The following is a 19,036-nucleotide window of genomic DNA, read 5'->3' on the forward strand; positions in this document are numbered from 1 at the left end:
AGAGAGAGAGCTTATCAGACACATTCCCAGCGTCCCACTGCAGCAGACACTGTCCATGGGTTCAGTATGTTTGTTTTCTCTGAGAAAGTTTGTGAATATAGCAAATCACGGAAGCCTGTAATAGCAGTTTCTGTTTGTTTGTCAGATTCTTTGAAATTTGACCTCTCCAGAACAGACTCATCTCATTTGTTTAACTGTCCTAGATGGATTGATAGTGTCTTCTTGGACAAGAATGTCATTAGAAAAGTCTGTATAATAACAATAATAATGAAAGAGAATATTTAACATAACTGCAGTATATTGTATTTTCTGATGTGAGTGATGAAAAATGTACATTATACAACCAGTCCACGAGTCTGATTGGTCAAGCTGTGCTCTGAGAGCCTTCATATAGTACATCAGCACTGGGACTTTTCACTTTTAAAGTCACTCCGCTTGTCTGTAATTTTTCACTTACTCTTTCAGACATGCCAGTAGGTGGCAACAAGTTACAAAGTGAGTCACTGCTTCAATCAATTTGTTCAAAATCACTGTATCATTCAGGAACGAAAGCTGTCTTTAATGTGCAAGTCATTGAATCACTCGCTCAAACTATTTCATAAGCATTGATTTATTAAGGATTTCCCACTGCATTTTGCCCAAATTTGGTAGCATCCAAAGTAAAAACTAACTATGTGGCAATATAAGAGAAAAAGTTACAATATTTCAATAAAGTTTTGGAGATTTGGACTCACTTACCTTATTATAATTACATTATACATGATTATGGCTGGAAGTCACATTAACTTTTCCAGTTCATCAGTGTGTCATTGAGCATTTTACGTAATTTGAGCTACAGTTATGTTGATAATAATCCAAAAACTCCCCAAATTTCACCTTTGTGTTTAGAACAAAAGTTAAAATGCCAATATCGTTCCACACTTTTGTTTTGATTTTATTCTGTTGTTGCTTAATATTTTTTTTTTTTTTTTACAGGACTGGGATGTTTTTCTTGTAGTGAAAATTGTTAATGCAGTTTCATGCATAGAAAGCAACAGATTCAAGTTCAAACCTTTTGTATTTACACATATAAAAGGTACACCTTTGTTTTTCTGCCTTTTAATAGTAAATGAGTCAAGGGATGTAACCCTGTAAAGGGATAAAAGTAGTGAAAGTTAAGAGCTGTCAAGCCTGAAGGCCTAATTTAGTTTTGTCTCGTTTCAGGAACTTTGTTGAACACACTTTGGTGAGCACATATACAGACATTCACCACAAAGCAAAGTCTGGGAAATGTCAACAAACACTAGACTTCTCAATAGTTACTGGAAAGGCCACCACTACAGAGATGTTTTCAAGAATTTCACTGAAAGCGCCAGTGTCACACTTGCAGTGCCATTCGTTTTAAATGCAAGACCTTTGCACAATAGCAGACAACCGCTTTTCTAAAAGCCATAAATACCATTATAAAAGCTTACATCCTGACCTGGCAAAAGCTAGATGTGATATTTGTTAAGATTTTGTTGCACATTACGGTTAGTTTTATTCATATTGAAGAGTGTTATGAGATGAAATAAGGGAGATGTGAATGTGCAGATGTGTGTTTGAACAGAACTATGGGAACTCAGAAGGTCATGACACCAAACAGCACCACTCTCTCACATTTAATAGCTTGAATACTTTGGCAACATAAGATCAAATGACATTGCATGTGAAACAAGAATTTGATTTGTATTTGCTTGGTTAACTGCAATGAGGATCAACTTAAAAATGTTTCAGCCAAAGCTGGTAGGATCATTTTCACATATGGGTCAAACAAACAATGGGTTGCCATGATATCTTGACATCTTCGCTTGAAGCCAAGTGCTCATGATGACATTTAACATAATTTGGCTGCATCATCTATTTTCACACCCAGTCACTGTGTCACGAATAAGCACGATGCAATATTTGCTGAGGAAACTGGAAAACAAAAGAGGTGAGTAATATGCAAAAATATGTTTCATTTTTCTCCCTGTACCTGCCTAAAACACCACAGAAATTGCTTGTGATTTTTTTCACTAAAGTAATGTATTTGTGTTGTACAAGACTGAACCACGTTACTTTATCTAGCTGCTGTTCAGGACATAAAGTAACAGTGATCGTTCTCTTGGTTAAAATATGTGACAGTGTCACTGCAAAATCTCTTAATAAGTGTGTTTTATGTGTCTGAACAAGCCCCTCTCCTCACAGCCAGATTGCCCTCATCATTAGACTTTATTTGAGCTGGACCGAGTTGACTGGAGCTGCTTTCTCTGGTTCATTTGTGCTCCTCATGAAGCATCACAAATCAGAGAAGACACGTGTCGCCTTGTCTTCTACTTCTGACAAATCTGTGTTAAAAGCTTTACTTCTTTAGAATATTTTTTATACTGTATATCTATTCAAATTACTATTGGGGATGCATAATATATCTTTACCATATGGATTATCAACCAACAAAGATATATTTTGCATTCACTGGTATCCATTAGTATTGGGTGTTCACTTGCTAATTTCCCTTATTTTTACATTTAGAGTACAGGTGCATCTCAATAAATTAGAATTTCGTGGAAAAGTTAATTTATTTCAGTAATTCAACTCAAATTGTGAAACTCGTGTATTATGACATTCTAATTTATTGAGATGCACCTGTAGTTTTTTGTGTCACCTAAATCTCACTCAAACTTACTTAAAATCTTTATTAGTGCTAATAAATAAAACTTTCAATCTTTAGCAAATCTGAAAATAAATATATACAATTATATTGTATAGGCCTACTATAATGTTGTTATTCCTAAATTCACTTTAGCACATAATTAGTCCATATAATGTGCTTGACAGATAACAAAAACTTTATGGAATGTGATTTTGTGAGTTAGAATTGAGATTGCTTCAGTCCCACTGCATGACTATTTCAGGTCTTGTGGATGCATATGGAATAGCTTGAATACTTCAGATTACACGAGAGACTGCTGGAGACTGTTTCAGACATCAGCAAACACATCACCCCTGACAAGATTTTTTGCTCAGAAAACAAAAATGTCTTCTTTAATGTTACTGTATGATCTGTGTCATGATGTAGGACATATTAAATTTGACTTTGTGTTGAAAACAACACTTATCCAGGTGCTCATGAACATACCCCTATTCTGTAGAGAAAAATTAATGTGACAGAAGTCTCTTAGGAGTTCCCAGCTCAACCTGACATGCTGATGAAGAGAGGGAAAAGCACCTGTTTGAATTGGATCCGCTTCTCTTTTTAGCTTGTGTTATCTGAGTTCATCCAAATGTCTTATGCCACATTAGGTGGGAAATTCATCCCTTTATCGAGCAAATTACACCAGTAAAGATATGCTATAATCAGAACTAGGTAGACTACTTTATATACACTTTGAATATGATGCTGATTCCTTCTGATGTGAGTGATTCTCTGATTCTCAGACATTTTGTTAGACAATGTATTTAAGTATTTAAAGGGATAGTTCACCTAAACTGACCCTCGTTCCAAACCCGTAAGACCTTCATCCTTCTTCGGAACACAAATTAAGATATTTTTGATGAAATCTGTGAGCTTTCTGACCCTCCATAGACAGCAACGCAACTACCACGTTCAAGGCCCAGAAAGGTAGTAAGGACATCATTAAAATAGTCCATGTGACATCAGTAGTTCAACCGTAATGTTATGAAGCTACGAGAATACTTTTTGTGTGTAAAGAAAACAAAAAGAACTAATTTATTCCATAATTTCTTCCGTGTCAGTCTTCGCCGCTGGCGAAGAGAAGAGTCGGGTTCAAGAGCCGGTGTTCTGATGTCAAACCCTGATGCGCTGCACCTTGTTTACAAGCAGAGGAAGATGCACGCTGTACATAAAACAGTCTGAAGATTTCGACAGAGAAGAAGACTTGCAAAACGTACTTATTTGAACCAGAATATACAGATAATGAAGAGAGAATTTGGATCCTGCGTCCAGCAGCACTGCACGTATGCATCATGTTACTCTCCTGAACCCACGGTTTTGTGAAGACACAAAAGAGAAGAAATGGTTGAATAAAGTCGTTATTTTTGTTATCTTTGTGCACAAAAAGTATTTTCATAGCTTCATAACATTACGATTGAACCACTGATGTCACATGGACTATTTTAATGATGTCCTTCCTTTCTACCTTTCTGGGCCTTAAACGTGGTAGTTGCGTTGTTGTCTATGAATGGTCAGAAAGCTCTCGGATTTCATCAAAAATATCTTAATTTGCATGATGAAGGATGAACGAAGGTCCCTTTATGTACATTTTATTATGTATGACTGTATACAAAGCTGTTTTTGATACAAAATTGTAATATGTGGGTGAAACAGCTAAATGACTGACCCTAGTTTGTAGTATATCAATGTTTTTTATTCAAACATTAGCAGATTTATAAAACTATTGTATGCAAACAATTATATGAATTTTGTAAAAGTTAATTTTAAGCTTTAAACCTTTGCACAAAAATGTTTCTGAAAGTAATTTTCAGATGCAACTGGGGAAAAAACGGGATAAACACAAACATGAAACTTGTAAATAAAATAATCTGATATATAACCTATGTACAATTTAATAACATATAGCCTAGTTTGATATATGAATTGGGTGTTCGTCAAAGATTGCATGCGGTCGGAGATTCCCGTGTTTACAGCTCCGTAAAATAACCTACTGGAAGCTCTGTAGTTTTGCTGTATAGGCCTATAGATAAAAATATTAAAATTACAAACAACATTTTGAGTTACTTCCATTTCTGAAAAAAAGAATGTAGGCCTAGTAATTGATGTTATAAATACACACGCCCATACTGTTGTAATGTACCAACATTAAAAACACTATAGGATAATTTAGTTCCCCTCACTTTACAACAATAATAGGGCCTTTCGCACCGCGGGAACCTTTTCATAGTACCAGAACTAATTGTGGAACTACCCACTTTTTGGACATTTCGCTTTTAATCTGTGTATTTAACAGCCTGGGAAACCTTCCCAGGGCAGTACCTTGCCTCACCGACTAAAATCAGGGCGCCCACTATGGAGACGGCACCAGAGGTGAGGGGGCACAGTGACCGAGGTGGTCGGGCCGGGCCCCCTCAGCCCACCCCCCGTGGCGCCAACGCTGTGTGACTGGAAGGCAAATATCCAAAGACAGGTACCGCGTGAGCTATGTTTTCAAGAATTGAGTTTCATGTTTTGAAAATATTTAACGCATACGGAGTGCATTCTTCAATCCACCCCTGACAGCGCTGGATGTTTGGCCTTGTTGTACAACAGACACCCCCTGTTGTTTCGTTCCTCTTCCTCTCAGAGCAATCTACAGTATGGGGTAACACATTTGGCAACATTCCTGTTTCCTTTTAAAAGAGGCCATGGCAGCGAACACATACGCATGTAAAAACAAACTCTCAGGGACAGGTTAATAGGACCCACAGTCCTCATAGGGATTAGAAGAGGCACCGTGCCCTCAAGTCTGGAAGTCAAGTAGTCCACAGTCCAACATTCAATAATAGCCCATACCGGCAGGCATTTGATTTTAGTAACCAAACCCGAGATACGGACACCTAGTAAGTGCAAGAGATGTTTTAAAGCAGTTGAACGAGACTCTATAAAATTCAATCATAATAGACGTGTAAAACACATGGTGATTTTTATACAAAGCAAAGAAAATTGTTTCCCTTCAGCATTCGTATCTGTCCCCTACGTGCAAATCAGTAACCCGATAGGCCCCAACCAGGAGTATAGAGAAATGTAAGTCCACTTGAGTCCAAATAAAATGAAGAATGTGACATTGTAAAAGTAATGATTTTCGGAACAAAATAATAACACGACCCAAGTCCATTACTTCAAATTGTGCTGCAGACATTCCACTAAACTTCCTTTCACCTCCGAAGAGCAGACGCAGCCTCCTTTCCCCTGGAGGACACATTAAAAATCCCTCCAAGTCGTTAGGGGTTTGTTGAAATCCAAAATATTCCATTTATTAAAGCTTTTAAAAGAGATGGAAATGTGAAGTGTAGAATAATGTTATAAATGGGGCTTGTGACTTAATTAAGTGAGGCTTGCCTCTGGGCAGTGAATGGCTTAATGGCTCGGTATGAGAGTGTGACTGACTGCCTGCATTTCTTCTCACTGCTAACTGAATTAGTCAGCAATTAGTATTAGTGGATTAGGCCATCTCACAGTCCAGGCTAACAAGGAACATTCCCAGAACTTTCTTTTAAAGGTATGTTCTTGCAGTCACGTTAATGGTACTTTTTAAGGTATCATGCTCGGGAAACATTCTCAAAACATAAGCATGAATCCATTGTTCATTAATCTGTTATATCGAAATTTAAAAATTGGCCTTTCTAGGAGTTGGAGTGGATGAATTGGAGTGGTTTGGCCATTCTAGTTTGAAATAACTACATCTATGAGTTAATGAATCAGCTAAATGAATCATAAATCATGGAGCCCTGTCCACATGTATATGTGTTAAGAATGTTTTCCAAATGCCCCCATTAAGAACTATAAAAAACCGCCAGGTTTTCATAACCTAATTAGAAAGGTTTTTGCACTTTCAATGCAAACTGTTGCTTTATTTATTTGAGTTAGGAAAATATTCTCAGAACACATTCATTGTACAGCTATATTTTGGAGCAGTAACGCAATGATAAGTATATGTGTTAGCCTTGTTCTATGTTTCTAATGACACTATTGAGAATAAAACCATCCAAAAAAAGGATTGAGTTACGGTTCTGCAATATAATGAGGAGGCCGGTCCAAGTAGGGTTTGTCCTGGAATTCCTGTGGTCTGTATGGCAGATAGGCTAAAGCAAAGAGACGAGTAGATCTCTGTTTAAACATCCTCCAAATGGCATGCTCTGACGTCCCACGACCGAAGAGAAACACTACATGTTGACACTGCGTGTGCGGTAGATGCTTTTACGTCAGAAATTCTCTGCTTCTTTTTTTCCACCTCTTCTGCAAATCTTTGTTTGTTTGAATGGTCTATTACTGCTTCCCATTGTCTGGTCCTGTCTACATTCTGTCCTTAGTAGAGAGATGGAAGGTAGAGAGAGTGGTGTGAGGTCTGATAAAAAAATAAATAATAAAAACTGTTCTTACTGAGCATACAACACAAAGTATTTCTCATGTCTCAAATAATCAGGTTCCAAATTTCTAATTATCTGTAAAGGGAATGGTAGGCCCATTTGATACAGATCTGTTTATTGGATCATAGTGTGAACAGCCACAAAGTGCATTTACTCTGATTTAAAAATCAAACAAACAAACAACTTTTGCCACTTTGTTATATGGAAATTTTTTTCTCTTTTTTTTTTTTGGTAATGTCTTTAATATGAGCATTTGGTTTAGATTTGATGTGTTTTTGACGTTATTTGAATGCAATTATTAAGGAAAAGACCATGAAACGATTTCTATTGAGAAAAAATCTATCTAGTCAAATTTTGTCTGGCTTAAAGGGTCAGTTAGGGTCCAGAAAGGGCGTTGTGGTATTCTTGTGAATGCGCATTAAAGACTGACACGGAAGAGAAAAAAATTGTTGAATAAAGTTGTTATTTTTGTTTTATTTGCACACAAAAAGTATTCTCGAAGCTTCATAAAATGAAGGTTGAACCACTGATGTCACTATTTTAACAATGTCCTTGCTACGTTTCTGGGTCTTGAACGTAGTAGTTGTGTTGCTGTCTATAAGCAGGGTCAGAAAGCTCTTGGATTTTATCAAAAATATCTTAATTTGTTTTCCGAAGATGAACGAAGGTCTTACAGGTTTGGAACGACACGAGGGTGATTAATTAATGACAGAATTTTAATTTTTGATGGAACTATGCCTTTAATTAACCTCTTGTATATAAAAGTAATATCACATCTGCCATAATGCTGAATATCAGAACATTTGCAGTTGAATCTCAGCAGCACTGATTCAGTACTACAGCATGATTGTTTATCTGATATAAGAAAATCAGACTAAAGGCATGGCACAGATATTTTTTTCACGTCGTCTGCTATGTAATGAAACAATACAGCTGGGAGTACCTCAATGTAATAAGGAATTTTTAGTGTCCTTAGAGTCTGTAAACTGGAAAAAAAAGGAGGAAAAACAGGATATGAACAGGTCAAGTGGAAAACCCTCATCCCTGAAGTGATTTAACATAACCCAGTGCAAACACGGGAAGCACGACCATGAATATTTAATGACTGTACTATTCCAAAAACTTTCTTTCCCCCATTAATCACAGTAAATTTTTCTCCAGTGCTACCTGGAGTCTTTCAGTTGATTGTATTTTCCACTATTAATGCAAACTAAGTGAGAGATGTGTGATATCATTATCTAAATTCTGCAGTTTGTTTATTAATAATACTATCTGAACTGATCTGTGATAAGAAAATCCACTGTGGATACACCCAGGCAAATAACAAGATGATTTGCCACAGAGGCCGTGTTGTTTACACTAGATAAATGAGACATGACTCCTTATATTTTCCCTCTTTGGCAAGACATTTCTCCGCCTGTGAGCGAGATAGCACATTTGGACCACTGCGTCAAAACTACAACCATGACTATCTTAATTGTGTCCATGGGGAATCAAAGGAATTAAAGTATGGCTCAAGTTATGGCATTGCATAATGCTCCAACACACAGCCATTTGCAGCAGCACACCGAGGGATCATGTTGGCGCCCAGGCGATTCAATCCTCCCAGGCTGCCGGAAATTTAACTTTCTGTCCTGCTGTGTAGCATGCAGGTGAGGGAAATCTGGCTTATGTAAGTGATAATGTACCACTTATTTATATAACTACACACCGAATAAATAAATACTTGGGCATGAACTACTTATTTGAGTTTACCTGTGTTTTATCTTAAAGCTTTCACAATTAAAAAAGTCCATTACAATGTAGTAACATACACACACTGCAATAAAATTACACTGATTTTAAAATTTTATTCCTCTGAAGTAATTTTCACGACAGTGGATAACTGAGACACAAGTTGGTGCCAGTTACATGGAAATCATGTCCATTGTGCAATACAAGAGACGTGAAAGTAGGGCCATTTTTTTTACGATGCATATCTGTCCACTGGCATAGAGTGCGTAGATCAGAGCTGGCATTTTTCAATTTATTCTTATGGGAGCCAAGCTATATCTCGCCGTGGAGGATTGTGGGTTTGACATTGTGTGTACACTGCAAAGGCTCCCTCAATGCCACAAAACGCTACAACACCTCTGCTTTGGGGTGTCTGTATTGAGTATATATTTTTTTCAGCACTTGGTCAATATAATGATCATATAGACTTACAGTTTGAAACATGCAAGCTTTGTTTCTGAAAGTCCAGGGTAACGATAAGGTGTCAATTTAATCAACTCAAATAAAATTCTATTCTCAAAAAAGAAAATTGTTAAAAATACAATATTTAAAGGAGTTTTATTTTAGTTCACCCAAAAATAAAAATTCAGTCATTAATTACTCACCTTCATGTTGTTCCAGACACATAAGACCTTCGTTCATCTTCGGAACATAAATTAAGATATTTTTGATGACATCTGAGAGCTTTCTGAACCTGCATAGACAGCAATGCAACTACCACATTCAAGACCCAGAAAGGTAGTAAGGACATCGATAAAATAGTCCATGTGACATCAATGGTTCAACCTTAATTTTATGAAGCTATGAGAAAACTTTTTGTGCGCAAAGAAAACAAAAATAAAGACTTTATTCAACAATTTCTTCTGTGTCAGTGTCAGACTTTGAGACATTCATGAGGGTATGTTCGTGAAAGTACCACAAAGCTGTTTCGAACGTGCTTCGAAGACTCTTGGATTTCTCTTGGATTTCGAAACTCTCGGATTTAATCAAAAATATCTTAATTTGTGTTCCGAAAATGAACAAAGGTCTTATGTGTTTGGAACGACATGAGGGTGGATAGAATTTTCATTTTTGGGTGAACTATTCCTTTAACATGCATATAACAACGGCGTATAAAAACATATATATGATCATTATATTGGTTTCAAACTGAAAACAACCAAAGGCATTCTAGCAGAGTTGTCTCACTGCTGTGAACACGCACTGTGGCGTTGCCATAGGGGACAGCAAATATTGTGAATATCTGTCCGCTGCATGGCGAGATTGACCAATCAGAATCAAGTATTCCAGAGAGCCGTGTGGTAATGGCTGACACATTCCGATACCCTTAGGCACATTTAAACAGTACAGACTACCCAAACAACTCATCTGAGGGTGAAACTAAATCCTGGCAAACAACACTCCTTGTGAACAATAAGTGTTGGTCCAGGCTGGGCAGATTTACGAGGTGGCGTGGACAGTCAGGTCAAGGGCACCTCCAGCTAACCTCAGGGACGTTCTGCTCAGCGGGGTCCCGCAGCCAGCGAGAGGGGCTGTATAAGCCCCAGCTGAGAGGGGAGAATTATCAACAAGACCATAACATTCCTCAGTGTTCTCCAGCCAACATGAGCAGCCATGTCTGCATCTAAGCTTTGTGCTAACAATGAAACAGCCGACATGAAACATGAAATACACTTCAGCATGTGATAAAAGACACTAGAGTCAGGTTTTTGAGTTTTACAGTTAACAATACTACACTAAAAGCTTATTTTTCTTGAACTACAGACGTTTTATATTTCTCTGATGGATTTGCCATTCAAAGCCATGAGTAATAACAGATCCGTAAGTATTTTCATATGAGTAATCTACAAAAATATTTACTAAGAAATAAATTTGGTGTTGCATGAGTCAGATATTCATGTGATGAGCACTGTGAGAAGAGTTCTGTGTGTATACTTTTTCTTTGAATCCGAACGCCGAAGAGGAAAGTGATTAAACAGAATCTTCCATAAGAAGGAACGTCTGGATGTCTGTTTTATCATTACAGTCAGGAAAAGCAACATTTCATCTCATCCCCATGCTTGATTCCTTGTCCACCTTTGGAATTATACTCATTAATCATGAATGATTAATGTTTTGATCTATCTTCACTTCTGTGGCAGCTTCACCAAACTGACCTCACATGTAAGCAGAACATATCCATGCCAAAGACAACTGCAACCATTATTAAACTGACACTCACTGGACATTCCACGGAGCCAGCCAGGATACCAACACATTTTCTGTTTTCTCCATCAGCTTTGAAGGAATGACAGAATGATAGTACATTTTGGTAGAAGTGCACCACAGCGAGAACACTTTCGCCAGGGTGAAGTCTAAGTGGACTTGTTTTTCTTCTGACATGTTTGAGATGAATGGTTTTATCCTTGCCAGAGGGTCAAGAGAAGGGATTGTGGCCTATAAACTTCTCAATATAATTTGTCCATTGTAAAGTTAATTCAACTGTAGACAAATTGGCAAGATCCTGCCTTAGTTCACAGCCAAAGCAGGTTCCAGCCAATACCATCTCTGTCACGGACAGGAAACTCAAGGCGCCCCGTAATTAATATGCATTTTACATCTCAATGGAAGTACAAATTCCTTCCATGAAACTGTATCCGTTATATTAGCCACCATAGAGTAAAACAACAGAGGCAGAGACATCCATCAAAACTGGGCTGAAAGGGTTTCCTCATGCGTTATTCTCTCCTGTAAAACCCATGCCGGTTTGATATTAGCCCAAAGATGAGCTACACGCCCCAGCATATTCCCATGTCCAGATATAAACATAACCTGAAACTCAAGCACTGAAATATGCAATGCAATACTCAATGACACGAGAACCAGTCCAAGAACCACAGACACCAATGTTCAATTGCCAGGCTCACAGCAGACCCTTCAAATGGAAGCAGATGTTGGACTTTTGATGCATCGGTGACCTAAAGTGCTCCAAAACTAGTAAACTAGTGCAACACGCCCGCTCGGCTTCTCTCTTCCAGGATGTTCTGCGTATTCCTCCATCCATCATAAAAGCATCAAAGTGATGTACAGTAAATCTCAAGAAGATGGAGGCTGCAGAGACGATTCAAACCGCCTCCAGTTATCGGGGACATTCCACCAATTCCTGTTTTGTGGACAGATGGTTGCACTGTGTTTGTGCTTTCATTAAAATGATTGCAGACCAAAGCACAACTTGCAGCACATTCTAATTGAACAAATGAATTTGATTCCTCCACATTACTCAGGTCAGTGTGTTCAGATGGAATATCTATCACACACTGATAGGAAAGGAAATTTTAATGCATTAACGGTGTTTAATGCACTGCCAAGACTTGTGAAACAAATTCCTTTCCTATCAACAACTAACATGTGATGGAAATAAATTCACATTAGTAAGCCACAAACACGCTGTCTGGTATCAGAATTGGCATATTGATAGAAAGGGTACGAAGCAGAATTTACAACCTTAACTGTATAAAATGGAAATTTGTACTCTACAATGGCCAGTCAGTTTTAAGGAGAACTTTGTGTCATTGTTAAAAACGTTGACAAGTTGAGGATGGTTTTCTTGTCCAAAAACTAGCAGGATAAATTCAATTTCAATAGAGCATTGGTGCCACCTAGTGATACCTTTCTATTGGGCAATTTTGACAAATATGAATGTGCATGGTCCATTTTAATCTAAGGAACTTTACTCTATTAAACACAGAACATTTGAAGATGAAAATTAACTCACATGAATATGAAATCTAGTATGAAATCATACACACCACACCAAACTCAGGCCTACATACTGTGACCACTGGCCACCAATAAAATGTTTCATTTTCTTTTGATCAGTTTTACACACAAACATTAGCTTTACACTAACAGGTGTACATGACATACTCATGGTTTTAGAAGAAGGTTTTAGAGACTGCCATTTTTTGATGTTTCATAGTTCATGTCTCGGTGTTTGATCACAGAATTGAAGTTGGAGTGAAAAGCTGGTTCAATCGGAACATGAAATTATTACCTCAGGAACTAAAATGAACCTCTGTGGTTGCAAGTAATCTCCATAGTAACCACCACCTGAAGTGCAAGCAGTGAAACAGAAAAATAAATATTCTTTTCTAAGGCACAGCTTTATGTTCAAACCTTAGGACGCATTTGATATTCAAGAAACAGTCATAATATGAATCGATGCACATTTTGAAATGCATATATATTTATAGTTTATGTACCATTATTGCACAAAATGTCTTAATGTAGAAATGCTGTTCAGTCAACGAATTCTGAAATTAAGTTGATACTAATATATATATATATATATATATACACATACACATATATATATATATATACACACACTACAATATAAAAGTAGATTAATTTTATAAATGTTTATTCACAGCATGAACCTCTGCATCTCAAAAAAATGTGCTTGCACTGTGGTTACTTCGTACACAAACTACCCCAATAATGCTTGCTTTGCACGCAACACCATAAACCATATTGTCTCAAAGACGTGCTGGCAATACAGTGGCTACCATGATTTAAGAGTGATTTAATTTAGACAGCAAATGCAAGTGATGCAAGATGGCTCTTCTGGACAGTCAAGTGAAAGGGCTGTTTTTATTCTGGAGTCTGGTCTATGTTTGAGTGGGTGTACGGACCATTATAATTCCTGCTCCCACGCGAAGGCGAGCAAATTACACACAAGCACTCAGGACTGGACACAACAAGCATCATAAAGTGCCAAACGCCTTCATTTTAGGTCATCCATTACTGCTCTGTTTATTGACAGGATCACAACAACTTCCAGTTTAAAAATATGCACTTTACCATGATATAGGGAACAAAACATAACATGGTTAATATTTTTATACTCAATCAAAAAAAAAACAAAAAAAAAAACACCAGACTAAAGACTCCAAACCAAAAAAAGCCTTTATTATGTAGGCAGAGTATGAGAACAATGCAGCTATTGTACTATTAAAAGAACAATCACCCAGTCAAGACTTACTATTCACACACATCAACATTTAACAGCAGACAACTGGATATTAACAATAACATAACAAAAGACGTCTCTTCAAATTGAACAGCATACATATAACACAAGTTGAAGCAGGAAACATTTTGTTAAAGTCCCTGTGTACCAAAGTATGGAACTCTAAAAAGAACCAGACAACCATTCACTGCACAAAGAGCTCTTACAATCTTCTAACTGCATCATCGATGTCCGACATTTGTTCCTTCAGCTGATTCCACTGCTCAGGATTCAATGAAATGCCTGAGGGTAATTCAATACAATTGATGGAACAAAACTACTATGGCATAATAATAAAACGTAATACACACAAGAACATTTTACCTGCACTGAAAGATATTTGTTTGACTAAGAGGTCAAAGTAGAATGACACAAAAATACATCAAATAAATTGGAGAAAAATAAATGGCCCCATAATTACCTTTTTTTCCAGGCTTCATCTCACCAGCTTGGTCCATCCAGTACTCTCGAATGTCAATCAAAACCTTGCCTTTGAAATCTCTGACACTGACGTATCTCAGCTTTCCAATCTGTCACATATCAAAACATGAATGAGCCACCAGGGACAGTCAATAATAGCTCAAATCATACTAGACTTTCATTATTACACTCAAAACATTCAAAAATAAATCTAAAACAGAAGAAATGGCTGGTTACTGGTATTCTGTAGGAGTTCTTACATAGAATTTACATAAACCGGAATAAAAAGAACCTGATAAGAGATGTGTTACTAATAAAAAAGTAAAAAGAAAAGTAAAGTTGCATTACAGATCAATAATAATAATATTTTTTATAAACTGATGTTAATCTTGTTGCCAGCAAGTTTTCTGTTTCAATGCACTATTGCTCTTAGTAGAGCGCTTTAAACTAATCTACAAGATAATTTAACATCAGATCAATATTACATGTCCATGCATTTATTTATTTGGTAAGCAGTTCTACTGCATATGGGATAATGTATAATCATTTGGTCATTAATAAACCCTGATAGGGCGGTCAGGACAAAAATGCTGAAAAACTCAACCTGGAACAAGTTATCATCATTGTTTCTGTCACTCTTAGCAGAGCCGCTGGGTTTGGAGGTCTCTCCACTTTTCTGTTTTTTAGCAGGCTTCTCAGGAGCACTTGCCTTCTTTCTTTTGGCCTTTGCAAGAAATAAGGAGACAAAAACAAACACATGACCTTTCAGGCCTGCAGCACATATTCAGATTAAATATCCACTGCTGATTTCAAGTTAAATTCAAGTTAAAGTCAGGAAGCATAAACTTAGTTTTCCAGTTGGAAAGGCTATATTAATTTTGTCGCATTCATGTAAATCAGTGTTCATACCTTTGTTTCTGTATCACTGTCCGAACCACTATTCGAAGTGGAAGACAGCACTTCTTTAGACTTAGGCATGCTGCTGAAGTTGAACACAAGTACAATTTCATGTAAAATATGATTCAACACTGCCCCCTCAATGCCACTTATGGAACTTCATTTCAGTAGTGAATACACATTTTTCCAGGTATGTTCGGCTTTATTTTGTATATAACAGCAGCTCAATCTCTATTTAGCATGGGACCCTTGATGTGAAACCCTGTGCTTTATACTAACTGCTACATCACAGAATTTAATGAAATGGTCTTGTAGTTTTTGAAACAATGTAAATGTTAAATACATGAATACTAAAAAATGTAGATTCTTTAATAATAGAAAAATCCTCTAAATAACATAAATGCCATATTATCTATATTAGCTACATGTGTCACCAATGCACAGGAGTCACACAATATTGTTTCTAAAAACACGTAAGTGATTCCTCAGAACAAATAATTTCAATGACTCCAAATTATTTAAAAGGTTTACTTATCAATAGTAATAGTTTACTTACTAACAAATATGAACCATATTGCTATGGGTGGGGGAAAAACATGAGCACAGACACAGGGGGGGTTATTTTAATATTTTATTAATTTCCCAGACTTTCTCTGACCTAGAATCCAAGTGTGAGATTCCCTGATATTCCCAGAATTTCCATCATAACTACGGAAATACTAGTTTATTTAGAAGACCAATTGGATCTCAAAAAGTACTAAATTAAATCTTGTAAAAACCTGCTACACATATTTCATAGCCTTAAACTGTAGGGCTTGCTACATTGTGTAGCCTTGCTGCATACACTTTGCAATGTTTTTGCTTTTTTTTAAACTCAGACTATATGAATTTTGCATTGATTTTTACAAACTTCCAGCAGCATCCCCTCCGCCGATCGCTGAGCACGAGAGAGAGGACTGTCATCTTGGTCGAAAAGAGCCATCAAGCAAGAGAAAGGCTTGAGGCCGATCAATAATGACTTCGCTTCACCGATTTGCCTCCATATACGAGAATGGACGACATCAAACTACTTAATTTGTTTGTTCAACCAAAACTAACTCGTGTACATCAACACCGGCGAGTATGGCGGGGCTGATTATGGGCCTCTGCATCCCAAAACTAAGGTGGAAAGATAGGCCCTGGATAACACATTCATATTAGAAGCGGGTTTGTATGGCTGGTCTTTATATGATTCTTCATGGCTGTGCATTTATTTAACAAGTGCGTGTCTAAAATAGACAGTTTACTATTAGCTTCAGTATGAATTGAATAGGACTTACGTTTAACGTCGTGCACTGCAGCGTCAGTCTCGCTCAGCGGCGGGAAGTCGAGGAATCGATAGCCAACCATATGGCTAATAACGTCTCAGAGGGCATTGTGGGAAATGTAGTTTTTCTTCAATGCAAACCACAGTAACAACAAATCTTTAAAGTGAACGAATGCTTCTCGTTCTATGTTCAGACCACTGATCTATAATAGAGAACTGAATGTTCGTCAAACTCGTTCACATAGAAGAGCCAAAGTGGTGGAGAATTATTTATGTTTTAATGCAATGACGTTGATAAAACTCATATGAATATATTTTTTTAATATGAGGCTTTAACATTTCTGGGGTGTGTTGGCATGAATAATTTTGTTGGCTACCAGCGTAATCTGCATGCGGAGGGAGAATTTTTTAGTAATTAATAGACATTTTATCAACCTTGTATTCTTAAAGAATTGGTTGAGTGAATGATTAAATTCACTCACATATGGTGAACAAAAATGGTCACTACTGTAAAATTAAAATACAAAACATCAGAGTTAAAATTTGGTGTACATTCAAAAATTACAGCCACAACTGAATTAATTAATTTAAATTTACTCAGCATTTTAATTATTTCACAGTCTGTTTTAAGTTATGTTACATGTTCACATTATTGTCAGTCCTATATCACTTCCTAATCACAATCATACACAAAGTTATATGTCGTGTGTTTTTGGATCAAAAGCTGTACTCATCGACCTTAAAATGGTTTGTAAGAAAAACTACACTTCCCATCTCTCGCAACGTTCAAACGCGCATGTGCGGTAAGCGCTATATCCTGGTACGACCTTCTCATATAAAAAGGCAGGGTTACGAGTCAGAGTTCGTAAGAGAATAGGAAACCAATGATTCCCATATGTCCAGTAGTCTCCTTCACCTATGGTGAGTAAAATTAGGTTTTTAAAAACACAACGAGACATTAGACGCGATTTCGACAAGAGAGGACATGATTAAGATCATGTTATGGGTGTGGGGTTTATTTCGTCGTAGTCTCCTGCGTGTTTTCTTCCTCTGCATGATACGGCTCTTCATCATGGTTGCCATTGCGCACTGTCGCTTACCCTCCATGAATCTTTCCTTTTTTCAGTGCCCAGCCGGCTAGGTGAAGATGTCAAAATGGCCACCGGCAACTACTTTGGATTTACCCATGGTGCTGCTGCGGCCCAGTACAGGTAAGGGCCGAGATGTTTAATGGGGACTGCGGTGATCGTGGTGATACAATAATGGTGGGATTTGGCCTCTCTGCCTTTGTTGCTTGGTCCGGGTGGGGGTAGGGGAGAGAGGCGATTGCCTATGCTTTAAACCTTCAAATGAACAGCTGGAGAGCAAACGATGCATCATTACATGCCATTTTAAATCCTTATGTTTATAATATAATGTTAGCCAGTAATGCGTTGTGTTTACGTATTTGTGTATTTTATTTTATTTTGCTTGGGAGAGAGATTGACACTTGAGTTTTTATTAGTGTTTTGGGCGGGCATCTTACGAAGAAATTGAAATTATTGGATAAACCACAAACAAGAGGGTGTTGTACCGCTATACAGTTTGATTCAATTTCTATTTATATAAACAACCGGCGTGGTAACCAAGCGCAGATGCGCAGTTTAAACCCGTGTAATCATAGTTTAAAATAAATAGTTGTTTTAATATCTGTACATTTTAGTTGTATATTTAACATTTTGTTTTGTAACTAATAATAAATAGGCCTACTGTTTATGTTAATATCAGATCGGGTTGCCTCATAAACAGACACGACGCTTATCTCTGAGGGTTTATCTGCAACACGGGACGTGTTTTTTTTTTTTTTAAGATATTAACATTGTTGTGAACTACTTGTTTTGAGGTGTTTGGATAAAGTGTGAGTTTAGCCAGTGCGGCCAAAGTAAAGCGAGCAGACTGCAGCTGTCATCTCTCCTCCAGCTCTGCACTAGAGCGGCTCTGCGCATGACCGTCCATCTCAACGGTCTTCTTTACACTCAAGTGCTTTTAAGACGGAAACGCAAAAAGGCGAATGTACATGGTCGCCCAACACTATTTAAAAACTCATTTTGACACTTTAACAATTCTTTAAAATCACTGATTTTAATTTTAGCTGAATAACTGACAAAATGTGTTCGTGTGTGTGGGGAAGGGCGATGTCTTCACGGACGCCTTCAAGGACTCCTTGTATGTCACTACCATAGACTGTATAGGTCACTACTGATCCGCTTTTTCGAGAGTTTATTCGGCCTAGGTTGACGTTTTTCAGTGTAAGTTTTCTTTGAAGTAACTTAATCCTATTGTTCTTGTTTAGGCGTTTTTTCTTAATGTGCCATACAGTGAAAGACCGTGCCTCCATTTGTCAAAATAGCCGTGATGTGAAGTTACTTCTGAGCTGGATCATATTTCTGAGCAGTTTTCCCTCCGCTTGGTGTTTGATATTCCTGACAGGTGTCGGCATTCCATTG

General features: G+C 37.3%; 2 protein-coding genes across 4 annotated transcripts in view; one reads left to right on the plus strand and one right to left on the minus strand.

Annotated features, from left to right (window-relative positions):
* Nucleotides 1–13,806: 13,806 nt before the first annotated feature.
* On the minus strand, nucleotides 13,807–16,659 carry LOC107681147 (activated RNA polymerase II transcriptional coactivator p15-like). Of its 2 annotated transcripts, none has more exons than XM_016477333.1 (5): nucleotides 16,564–16,659; nucleotides 15,257–15,329; nucleotides 14,952–15,071; nucleotides 14,349–14,457; nucleotides 13,807–14,170 (listed from the first exon to the last, which is right to left on the minus strand). In XM_016477333.1, exons 2-5 carry the CDS (start codon nucleotides 15,323–15,325, stop codon nucleotides 14,091–14,093), a joined length of 378 nt encoding a protein of 125 aa, XP_016332819.1. In that variant the 5' UTR covers nucleotides 15,326–15,329; nucleotides 16,564–16,659; the 3' UTR covers nucleotides 13,807–14,090. The 2 variants fall into 2 exon arrangements, with proteins under 2 accessions (XP_016332819.1, XP_016332829.1); XM_016477343.1 differs by having other exon boundaries at nucleotides 15,257–15,326; nucleotides 16,564–16,656.
* A 697-nt stretch (nucleotides 16,660–17,356) lies between these two features.
* zfr (zinc finger RNA binding protein) overlaps nucleotides 17,357–19,036 on the plus strand; it is a 16,028-nt gene continuing 14,348 nt past the window's right edge. Inside the window, exons 1-2 of one of the 2 annotated variants that reach the window (XM_016477362.1) lie at nucleotides 17,357–17,471; nucleotides 17,677–17,761. In XM_016477362.1, the coding sequence (XP_016332848.1) occupies nucleotides 17,435–17,471; nucleotides 17,677–17,761 (122 nt within the window). In that variant the 5' untranslated portion in view covers nucleotides 17,357–17,434. The remainder of the gene's footprint in view (nucleotides 17,472–17,676; nucleotides 17,762–19,036) is intronic. The other variant, XM_016477354.1, reaches the window with a different exon arrangement.

This window comes from Sinocyclocheilus anshuiensis, unplaced genomic scaffold (genome assembly GCF_001515605.1).
Source record: "Sinocyclocheilus anshuiensis isolate Anshui unplaced genomic scaffold, SAMN03320099.WGS_v1.1 scaffold697, whole genome shotgun sequence".
NCBI classification, from domain to species: Eukaryota; Metazoa; Chordata; class Actinopteri; order Cypriniformes; family Cyprinidae; genus Sinocyclocheilus; species Sinocyclocheilus anshuiensis.